The 12643-nt window shown below is 37.3% G+C and overlaps 1 protein-coding gene across 1 annotated transcript in view; it reads right to left on the bottom strand.

Annotated features, from left to right (window-relative positions):
• Window positions 1-4023: 4023 nt before the first annotated feature.
• Window positions 4024-12643, bottom strand: part of LOC121421632 (DNA damage-binding protein 1-like) — a 53295-nt gene continuing 44675 nt past the window's right edge. Inside the window, exons 22-25 of the mRNA XM_041616399.1 lie at window positions 10871-11040; window positions 9863-9965; window positions 8366-8489; window positions 4024-5665 (exon numbers count right to left, since the gene is read on the bottom strand). Of these exons, the coding sequence (XP_041472333.1) occupies window positions 5585-5665; window positions 8366-8489; window positions 9863-9965; window positions 10871-11040 (478 nt within the window). The 3' untranslated portion in view covers window positions 4024-5584. The remainder of the gene's footprint in view (window positions 5666-8365; window positions 8490-9862; window positions 9966-10870; window positions 11041-12643) is intronic.

The following is a 12643-nucleotide window of genomic DNA, read 5'->3' as shown; positions in this document are numbered from 1 at the left end:
AGTGTGAGATAGATGCCGATGTGCTTGTGAAATCTTGAGGTATGGTATCCCAAAAATAATCCTATGTGAAAATGTCTTGATGTGTGAAGACAGGCTATAAGAAGATAAATCAGTGATGTCCTGGTGAAATGCATCAAACAAAAACATCCTCCCTATGGGCATCCTATTGATATTGAGGTGCATCTGGAGCTACGGGGTATGCCATCCAGAGTATGTACAAAAATATCCATGGAGAGATGGAATCATCGAAAAAAACAAGATAGTGCCATCAAGGGCTGACAGAACACTTGAGGATTCAATAAAACGTTTCAAAAGTACGCACAGTGCACAGGAAACTACATCTCTTCTTAATGACCCATGTAAAAATTCTTTACACATGCACATTAAGTTGAAGTGTGAAGGTTTGATATCCAATGCAAAACAAAAATTGAAACTGAATTCATTTTTGGTGTGTACATTAATAATAATTAAACTTATATTGCCCAAATCCAATCTGTAGTCTTCAAGGCACTAGTCAATAATTATGAAGGAAATTAAGAATTGAAAAGAAACATTTGTGGGTTTTTTGGAAAGTTCCAGAGGTTAAATCTCTTTTAACTCTTCATGCGTTACGTTCGCATTATTGCACATCTGTAGGCGTGTTTCGTTCGCATTTTTGCACAACCACACATTTACCATAGACGTCCCCTGTCCCATTGTTTTTCTAACAATTGCATGCCCCGGAGCGTGCCTAGCTACAATGTATAGCCTGGCATTTTTGTGTACCGTACATGTGTACCGATCGCGCGTGCAACATTAGTTTAGCGTTCAATGGATTATCGCAGTTTACAAATTACAGAATCGTTGAGTTTTCCCCAAAAATCAATACGTCCTGATCACAGCCAGGAAGTTCGTTGAAAAGGGAGAGGATAAAATCAATAAAACCCTCCTCACAAACAATACCATGGCCAGGTTTATTGTTAGGAGTCTGTGACTCATGGCATGAATGTGAAGGAGACCCTAAAATAATGCAACACAAAGGGGGTTTACAGGTGAAGGCATGAAGAGTTAATGATTCATTGTTATTTTACTTCATGATACAGTAATTTGGCTGGTCAATACTACCTTCATTGTCTACAGGCTTATTAATAGACATTTTATGCATATTTGATATACAAGGTTTGTTTGGACATGAAGGCTTACCCCTTGCCAGAGGCTTGCCAGGTGTAGCAACAAGTAATGCAACTCAATATATCGCAATAAAAGCATGGAACAGGAGTAAATTTGGTACACTGAACATATTGTTTGTTCTGCTTTTATAGAAAGATGAGGGATAGTATAATTATGCACACTTGATTCTATGTAATGTATTTCATTCATTCTCTAATTCATTACTTCATAGCGTTTTAGGAATACCTCATTACAAGGTTTCTAGGAATGAAACTTTCATAAAGTAGCCCTGGACACTAATATAAAACTTAGTGATTGACCATAAGGCTGTTTCTTTTTTAATGATCTGGGCCCTCGACTAACAGAGTTACAATTGATCCAATCAATCACAACTTTGGAAAGCCAGCAACGTTCAACATCTAAAATACACAATTTCAATACACATTTTTCAAAATATTTTCAAGATATGCATATCTATATATTCACTGTTTTTTTTTATGATTCAGTAAGCTTCTCTTTGCAAATTTCCTAAAGAAAGAAATATGACATTGATGGATTTCCATATACTTGAGGTTGATTGGATAAATCGTATCTCTTTGTAAGACCGGGCCCAGGGCCCCGTCTTCCGTCTTATAAAGAGTTACGATTGATTTGATCTCAACTGTATGGAAATCCATCCATGCCATAATGCCATCATCATCATCACCATTATCACCACCATCATTATCATCATCATCATATCCTGGGTAAATGGAATCACACTGAATCTTCAAGCGAATGATGAATGTATGAATATACATGTACATCACATATCATTAAAATATTCTGAACAAATTTGCTTTTCCGATGTTGACGTTGCTGGCCCTCCAAAGTTGTGGTTGATCGAATCAAATGTAACGGGTCCTGGGGGGGTGTTTCACAAAGATTTAAGTATGACTTAGAGTCGCACTTAAATACCGACTTGCGTACGGTATGAAAGGCTTGACCGCATTGGTTAGATCGTGTCATGAGGACGCGCACTAATGCGTATCTATCAATAAGATCGCGCGTTGCATATCATGTACGCGTCGGCATTTAAGTGCGACTCTAAGTCATACTTAAATCTTTGTGAAACACCCCCCTGATCACACAAAATAATCAATGCAATCAATCGCAGGAATCAGCCCCATGGTCAACCTCGAAGCATTATGTCACGGTAACGGTTTCACAAAACTCCTTATCAGCGATTTTACTTGTTGGTTGATTTTTACTGACATATCAGCTCTGAGCCAATCACATGCAAGGATTTCATTCTGTGGCTTATTAGCCAATGTTAAAAATCTGTGACTTTTTGTTTACTGACATACAGTGCATCCCAGAAAAAAGGATATCGTGATTCCGTGCATTTTTTTTTTACCATCATGATCGTAAATATTTGCTCCATGAAAATGTACATGAATTACAAGGTTTGCTTCTCTCCTTTCATTTCAGAATCATACTTGCTCGTTCATAATTCATGCATGGCTGAGTTAGAAAAATAAGACTTTTGAATGAGTCTTTCTGGCTTTTACTACTATCTATTCAGAAAAACAAATATGCGTAAAATATGAATGACGCACGATCGAGAAAAGTTACATGACAACATGCTTGATTAATTACACTGAATTATGGTCTGCTGGCCTTTTTTCTTCTTTTTTTCTGCGATGCTCTGTACATGTACTTCCCCTGATGAGATGCTATGTAGTCTACTAATTCAGCTAAAAGTCCCAAGTAGAAAATTATTTGTTCCTCAGTTTCATAATCTATTGATGCAGACAGAACAATATCATTTAGTAATTGAGAAGACACAACAAATAGCAAGATTGTGGTTTGTTTCTATAACAACTTAATTTAATGTCAAAACTTTTTCATAACAAAATTACACTTTTAATAAGATCAATGCATTTCACTTTATTACCGCAAGTCACATTTCTAAGATTATAACATATTATGTGTTCTTTTGAGGATTGTGGACAAAGAACTTGCATTACCTTAGGGTAAAAAAAAGCGATTGACTTTATATTGAGACCTACAACTTCGCCAATCAAGTCTGAACATTCCAAGAAATCTAATCATTATTACCTCTCCACTTCTTTTGGGCCATATCCATGGAGGAGGTTTAGAGAAGCAAGAGCAAAACAACAAGAGAGACTGAAGCTTTGGGTCAAGACCCAGTTTAGACCTATGTACCTTTTACCTTCTGGATGTCATGCTCAGCTCAGGGGCCGGTTTCATCAAGACTAGTTATAAAAACAAATGCATAATTTCTATTGAAAAAAATCTATTATCAGCCAATCAGACTGATGGATTTCAAGAGCTTTTATATGTCATTGCAAATTTGTTATTATGACAAGTTTTATGAAACTGGGCCCCTGCTCTCCCAATCTCTATGGAGTAATTTCATGAACAAGTCATTATCAGTGATTGTTATAAGCTACTGCAAATTCTTGCATCTGATTGGTTAAGAGCAACTTAGCCTGTGAAAATAACTAAATTGACTACTCCACCATGAAAGGTATTTGTAATATGTTGAGCTTACTAACTTAAGTTATATCACTGTAAATACACTTTGCTTCAACAAAATAAATAGAAAAATGTTGGATGAAATATCAATACTCAGCTGTTGTCTTTTTAAATTACCGGGTATATGATGTAAAAAATAGTCATTCTCATTATCAAGTTGCCTTTACTCAAACCTGTGAACACTATATCATCAAATATTCTACATCACAAAGAGATGTAGGGTTTCCTCCAAATATACAAGACAAATATAAATGTTCTGTATTTCACACAAGTAAAAATCAATTAAGGCCCTGGCAACCCATTCAAAGTTGATTGTAATTGTATTTTTTTTTCTAATGTTTCAGAGGTCTGGATATACTTTTTAAAGTCATTTGTACACTTATCCACACAGTGGCTATTAAAGAATGAAAGGGAGGGGGCTGTAACACAAATATTTGCAATCAATAACAAGGATAAAACAATGATTGATTGTACTCTGATCAATATGAGCATGCACCAGCTAATTTGATTGGCCATCCAGGTGACTGCGATCGACCACTACTTTAACATTACCCGTAGCCCGGTCTGACAAAGACTTGCAAAAGATTTTAAATTGAACTCAAACTGGAATTGATCAGAAATCCCATCTCTATAATACTATACAATTTAAAATCAATATCAGCTTGAGTTTCATTTGATCTATTGTAACTCTTAGTGAAAGGGACCCTAGCTTTACCATGTAAGTTTCCAACATTTACTTAGATCCCATAGTGTGGCTCTATACACAGAGTTTAAACCATGCACGAATGATACATGTACATTATTTTACAAAAAATATACAAGTATTTACACTGCTTAAAGGCAAACACCTATCAGAGAATTGATGGCTATGAATTTTCACGTTCTAATCATGTTTGTCTGTAGATATATTGTAAAAAAACCTATCCATCGCAAAGAACTGTTTCCCTAACATTGAAAATATAACAACTGATATGTTTTGGCGGTGCATTTGTGTATAGTCCCATACATGCAATTCTGTGAGGGTTTTTTTTACCACCTTTTCAATAAATTATGCACATTAAAGTGAAAGATGGAAACAATCACTGGCTTCCTGATTTCAACATTTACTAAGACTGCCACGGCAAAATTTCTCACTGCGAAGGATTACACTTCAACTCCCTCACATTCAAAATACAGCGTTTAACACATTAAGGGCTGAAAATATTGAGTCAGCGATTTTGGTGTAGTCCCATAAATGCTCATCTGTGTGCTGTGCATGTGATCTTTGAGAACATCTGAGTTGGTTCATTAGAAATTAAGTGATCTCATTGCCCTATGGCAAAAAAAAACCCATCAGGTGCATAATACTAATTTATTTGGTGATTTTTGCTTGATGACAAAAGACATTTATCGTTCACAATCATGGTGAGACAGTTTTCTCTATAAATAATATTCACAGGAAGTAAATTTCATCCTAACTTAATCCTAATACCAGTATATGAAATTAACAATCCATGGTTTGGCAACATAAGGTTTCAGAATCATACGTGTATGTTACAGGCCAATGTGATTTTGTCATTGGTACACATTACAAAATGGCAAAAACAGACCTCTAAAAGACAACAGTTGTCATTCACTGAAGTACACTGGATTTATGCAAAAATCATGCAAATACATACAAGCTCGTTGTCCAACACCATTGATGTACATTATAAAGAAATGCACAGTCCATAATAGACCCATGCATGTTTCATAACATTTCTTATCAATGATAAATACCAGGATTCAATGACATATTTCCTACTGGCCAATGAAATTGCAAGAAAACAGTAGCTATTAACAGGACCATGTGTCCGATAGGTTTTATGAAACTGGGTCGTTTTGTACCTTGTATTGGTAGTACTGTAGGGGAATTTCAGTGAATCCTCGTTAGTTCTTCAATAATCTTGATGAGATCGTTAGATGTGCAGTCTCTCTTCATTCCTCCGTCATCAATCTAAAAACAAAATAAGAAGTACATGTCTAAATAAGGGGGTAATATCACATTTTAAGCTTGACAATGGTTGTGACAATGGTTGTAATAATGGTGGGGATGGTGATGATAGTGATGATGGTGATTGTGGTGGTGTTAATGATGGTAGCAGCAATGACAGCAGTGAGGGTGATGATGATAGGGTGATGTTAAATTGATGATAAAGTGATGGTGGTAGTGGTACTAACAATGATTGCAGAAAGAGTGATGATGATGGTGATGGCGGTAGTGGTGGTGGTCATGGTGATAATGATGGTAGCAGCAATGACAGCAGTGGGGGTGATGATGATAGTGATGATGTTAAAGTGATGATAAAGTGATGGTGGTAGGAACAATGATGGCAGAGGGAGTGATGATAATGGTGATGGCGGTAGTGGTGATGGTGGTAATGATGGTAGCAGCAATGACAGCAGTGGGGGTGATGATGATAGTGATGATGTAGGTGATGTTAAAGTGATGGTGGTAGTGGTACCAACAATGATTGCAGAAGGAGTGATGATGATGGTGATGACGGTAGTGGTGGTAATGATGGTAGCAGCAATGACAGCAGTGGGGGTGATGATAGTGATGATGTAGGTGATGTTAAAGTGATGATAAAGTGATGGTGGTAGTGGTACTAACAATGATTGCAGAAGGAGTGATGATAATGTTGATGGCGGTAGTGGTGGTGGTCGTGGTGGTGGTCATGGTGATAGTGGTGGTGGTAATGATGGTAGCAGCAATGATGGCAGTGAGGGTGATGATGATAGTGATGATGTACGTGATGATGTTAAAGTGATGATAAAGTGATGGTGGTAGGAACAATGATGGCAGAGGGAGTGATGATAATGGTGATGGCGGTAGTGGTGGTGGTCATGGTGATGGTGGTAATGATGGTAGCAGCAATGATGGCAGTGAGGGTGATGATGATAGTGACAATGTAGGTGATGTTAAAGTGATGATAAAGTGATGGTGGTAGGAACAATGATTGCAGAGGAAGTGATGATGATGGTGATGATGATGATGTAGGTGATGATTTAGTGATGATGATAAAGTTGTGACGGTAGTAACAATGATGGCAGAGGGAGTGATGATGATAGTGATGACAGTAGTGGTGGTGCTGGTACTGATGGCGATGATGATGTTGGTGATGATTTAGTGATAAGGAAGATGTTAATAACAATAATGGTGATGATAAGAGTAAAGACGAAGAAGGCTAAATTGTGACCAGTGTTATAGCTACAGTGGTTGGCAGTGACCCCAATTTCATCATAATAATCACTCCTTTGTCCATGATTTTTACAAGGTTTGAGATGAAGGTAAACAAGATATTATACATTTTCTAAAAGGCAATTCCTTAGAATATGTACGTCCGAATCCCTATATTTGGGACCTTCATGAAGTTTTCGCTCTTTGATTTTTGGTTCTTTTGACAGTATGTAACGCTGTCAAATAAACATGATTTTGCCAGTTCATTATTAAAGTGAAGTAAGACTTTTGAAAAATGAGGGTCGGATGTACAAAAAGGTTGATCCTTTTATGGAATTGCCCTAAAACCAAAATACACAAAGACACCCCTAATTTGCACTTACATGTAACAACAATTTCTATAGATAACCTAGATTTCCACACCCTAAACAGGGATTGAACTGATCATTTTGATAAACTGTAAAAGTGGAAATTTTCACGGTGTGGAAATTTTTGCGGATTTCGCAGCAAGATCGGCGAGCGCGAATTTATGAGCATCTATTTTAATGCAAGTTTTGAACCACGGTTCAATTGCGTGTATCGTTTTGGCAAAGAGATAGCATAATTTGACCTATAGAGGGCGGTATTTAAGCAAGCAAGCTTGAGCTCGTAAATAAAATGCATCCAATGCCCTTTTTACACAGGATTTTCTTAACCCCGGACTATCGCTAACCCCGTACTATCCTTAACCCGTACTATTTTTTTCCTTTTCACACATGCCAAATTGTTATTGCTAACCCCGGATAAGGAATGCTTGCTTTTCACACACGAAACTCGCTAACCCTGGACTAGTGGTTTATGTCGATCATTCGTAGTACAAGTACTTCACTCGTACACTTTTTACAGACGCTACAATTTCCTCAACCCCGTACTATAGGTGGGGCCATATACTACGGGGTTAAGCTTAGCCCACTTTCGTTTTACACATGCAATCTTAACCCCGTACTATTGCTCTTAGCACCGCAATTGGTGGGATAACCCTGCTTTTTTGCAGGGCCAAATAATCCCGTACTATAGGTGGGGTTAGCCCACTTTGCAAAAATGCTGTGTAAAAAGAAAGTGGGCTAAGCTTAACCCCGTACTATAGGTGGGGCTAAATTGCCATTTAGCCCCACCTATAGTACGGGGTTAAGGAAATTTTAGCCTGTGTAAAAAGGGTACAAGTCGATGGAAATTACCTACCCTTTTCCCATTTAAGCTATCATGATTTAGGAGGCTTTTTTCTCATCTTAGTGCTTTTGACATTATTCGCGTTCCTTGCCTACCAGTGAAAAACACTCCTTTTTGGGTCCTTTTCCTGTGGATGCTGTCTTCAATGGCAGCTACCCCCCCCCCCCCAGCAATCATATCTATTTATTGAAATACTATTGGCGAGAAGGGCTACAAACTTTGAAAGTAAAACAAACAACATTTCTTGAGGAATGTAGAAGATCATACCTGTAGTCCTAGGGCTACTTCATCCATTGTATCCTTGCTGAGGTCTAGGTAGCTCTCTAGAAGGTCACCATCGATGAAGTTATCCATCGGCTCCGTCTTCCTCTCAGAATAGAATGATCTCCAGGTAAACATAGTGGTCAAGGAATTCAATCACGTGCTTTCATATCAACTCGTAATTTATGGTCAACTTGTAACTCTACCAGAACACTACTACTTCTACTAACACCACTGATATTACTACTACTACTTATATTGTACAATGCCTACTTAGCTTGTTGTACACGAGTACCGTTGCACGCAAGACATACCATCCAAAAGGTACCGTTGCACTGCTTTAGGTGACGTTACAATACGGTTTATTCTTTGTGCTCAGTAAAATGAAGTTGTAATACACATAAAAGCCTGCTGGCTAAATGCGCATTGCTGCCCAAAGTCGTGTGCTTGTGGGATTTTGCTATTTGCTTTCATTTTTTTTTTGCTCACTTTTCATAGATTACTACAGTGAAAAACTCTTGTTTTTCATATTTTCACTAAATTCCAAGGCGTAAAACACAAATAGCGAATATTCTTATTCTTGCTATGGTGCGAGATTTCGCATTCGGTGAAAGAAAGAAACGCTCTATTCAACTCGGCTTACGCCTCTTTGAATAGAGCATCTTCTTTCACTTCATGCGAAATCTCGCACCATCGCACTCATGCCTTTTCGCTATTTGTATACTATTACAATTGACTTACTCTGTAATGCAATATGCCTTTATTTCGCCATTTTGCTTCACTTATTTCATCATTATGAATTTATAATGACATTGTCACCTTAGTTTGTATCAGTCTCCAGACTGTTTCAACAGGAAACTGTTCTGCAATAAACCAATATGAATCTGAATCTGACATTAACTGTAATTATTATTACTATTATTATGAGATGAACTCTTAGCGTGTTAGATAAATTTGAAACTCTCTGGGATCTATATGCGGTATTTGATGCTAATAGCCATAGTGGCATGTTGAGAACGTCACTCATAGTTTGGGGGCGCTGTGGTCCAGTAGTTACGACTCTCAATTCTCAATCAGAGGGACATAGGTTCAAATCCCAGCCATGGCACGTTTTCCTTCAGCAAGAAATTTACCCACATTGTGCTGCACTCGACCCAGGTGGGTGTTTCATAAAGCTGTTCATAAGATACGAATGACTTTACGCATGACTGGTGATACTTTCTTGTGCTATCTGATATCCCTATATAATTGAGTTATGACCCAAGAACAGGTTCCAGTCGTGCGTAAAGACGTTCGTAACTTTACAAACAGCTTTATGAAACACCCACCCGGTGAGGTAAATTGGGTACCCATCAGAATTAATTCCTTGAAATGCACTGAGGCTGCTTGAGCTAAAGCTGAGGTAATAATAATAACAACGAGCCTCGGAATAGATTATTTCTAGATACATGTAGATGGCAAAATATAAATGCCTATTATTAGTAGAAGTAGTATAAAGGATATAAGCTGTGTTTGATCTTTCCCACACTCTTGATGACCTTGGTTAGCTTGTTCTGGACTTCAAGAAGGAATCGATAGAACTCCTCGTTAATCTGGGTCACCAGACCTACAAAAGCAACCGGAGGAACATAATAAAGGGTCAAGATAAATTCCAGTTGCACACAATATAAATTTGGGTTTCCAACGTCATACAAATGAACAATACTGATCGATAACAGCACGAAATTTTAAGTGTAAAATTTGGAACCCCTGAAATCTTTTGCAGGCTGTACGAGCATGCATCAGGCATGATAATTTAGCCATATGTCTCCAGTAGCTGTTATCGGCTGGTTCCTGTTATCTCAACAAATAATAAAGGAAGCCAACATTTGAATTAGTGTGAGCACACTAACGGTTCTAAGTATCTCATAAGAACTTACCTGCTGACCCACTAATGGTACCACAGCGCATACTGCCGGTTGTCAGTATTTAAATGGAACCAACCTACTGACTCGCTAGTGGTAACAAAGACCACACTACCGGTTGTGATTAATTATCTAATAGGAACCTACCTACAGACCCACTAAAATAATAAAGAGCACAATACCAGTTGAAAGTATCTAAAATAATCTACCTACTGACCCACTAGCAGTACTAAAGACCATATTGCTGGTTTTCAGAACCTTACTGGAAGCTATCCACTGACCTACTAACGGTACCAAAGAGCATATTGTTATATTGACCTACCTACTGATCCACTGACGTCCAAAGACCAGATTGCTGGTTGTCAGTATCTTACAGGACCGAATGACCCAGTGATGGTACCACGAAGCATACTGCAGGTTATAAGTGACCTTCCTACTGATCCACAGACAGTACCAAAGACCATATTGTAGGTTGTCAGTATCTAAAAGGAACCCACTGACCCATTGGTGGTACCACAGAGCATATTGCTGGTTGGAAGTGGCTTACCCACTGATCCACTGATGGTACCCAAGACCATATTGCCGAATGTAACTTTAAGTGACCTACCTACTGATCCACTGACGGTACCAAAAAGCACACTGCCGGTTGTGGGTATTGTGCTCTCTCCAATGTTCTGCATTACTAGAGATCCATGGCGGAACACGTTGACAAACTCTCCCAAATGGAATAGACCCACCTCCTGTAAGTGCCTTCTTTCTTCATCTGTTGTTGCCGCACTGAAAAAATGTTAATAGAGAGTTTGCTTTATAATTTATGTTGAATCATTCGCGCAAAGTCATGCACCAAGTTTCATCTATGCTCTATTGAAAACTTGATGAGATCCTGATTCTGATTTTAAAAATGGCTTCAATTCGTCATGTTCATCTAGCCATTTCAAAAATTATTCTCATGCAATTTTATTTCTTTTTTAACCCTAAAAAGACGGGGGGGGGGGGCTGATTCAGCCCCCCCCTCAACATTTTTCACGAGAAGTCTGCCGTGCGAAATTTTTTGACCGCGTCGCTCACTGACTTTTTACTTTCAAGTCTCGCGCAACTTTTGAGACCAAAATTGTGACCCCCGGGTACGCGGTTCCGAAATTACGCAACATTTTGTAAGTGCATGCAGACCCAAAATTACTCAAACACGTGAATTTGTGTACAAATCCAATGCAAATAGTGTTTTTAGCCAAAATTCATAAATGTATCATTATTTTTCCTTTTACTGCTTAAAATCAATTAATTCTATCTTTTTTATGGTCAAAATAAAGTCCCCAACAATTTCCATTGAAAAAACAATAAAAAACAAAAAGTCAAAAAACAAAGAAATACATAAGAAATTTAGAAAACAATAGAATACATAAGAAAATAAATGTGACGTTGAAATTTTTAAAAATAAATTTGATCAGATGCCTATCTAGAGTATGTGAAACAAAAATTAGCATTTCAGGGGCATTATTTTATTAATAAGAGCAAACTATGATTTTACGCATAAATTAGCATAATTAATGAGACATGAGATTTTTTGCAGAATTTGATGCTATAGTTTTGTAGATAATGCCATGGGTAACGTGTGTGCCAATTTTCGTCGCGATCGCACGATCAATGGCCGAGATCATAAGGGGGGCTGAATATTACTTTAAAAATCTATGACCTAATGTAGACTTGGCACATACACACAATTTCCTAAAAACAGGTATGGAATAAAGTAGGCCTACAGGGCCTGTTATATGAATATTAGCAATCAATCATTTGACAGATTTCTACAACAAATCATACACAATAATCTATGCAATCAATTGTAAAAATTAATACCACACTAAAGTCACTTTTGAGTCATTAACCCTATATAGCCTATTAGGCCCCTCAGATCTCGGCCTTTCATCAATAGATTGCGACCAAATTTGGTGTGTGGGTGTCTCATTATGTATTTTACAAGAATGCGTTGTCAAATTTGTGATATTTATTATCATCTCATTTTTTATTCATCTAATTAATAATGCAAATATTCAAATTTTTTCAAGGAATTTTCATTTTTTTGTAGTTTTCCCCCCATTTTTTGAGAAAATGCAATGGAATCAAGCATGTTAGTAGCCAGTCATGTAATCTAAAAGACAGCTCACTCAACTGTATTGAAATTGTATAATTATTAGATTATAATAGTAATTAATTATGCGCATATGCTAATTTTTCTCGAAATTCTGAATTTCACATATTGATTACCACGTCTGGGCATAAATTTTTTTTTTTAGTTGTGTACTGAAGAAAGGTGATATTTACTTTATATTTTGACATTATATCATCAAAAAGTGAAAATACTTATGCAAATTAGAGATAAATG

Source organism: Lytechinus variegatus, chromosome 9 (genome assembly GCF_018143015.1).
Source record: "Lytechinus variegatus isolate NC3 chromosome 9, Lvar_3.0, whole genome shotgun sequence".
NCBI lineage: Eukaryota > Metazoa > Echinodermata > Echinoidea > Temnopleuroida > Toxopneustidae > Lytechinus > Lytechinus variegatus.
The sequence above is the reverse complement of the archived record's forward strand: the minus strand, read 5'-3'. Positions and strand labels throughout refer to the sequence as shown.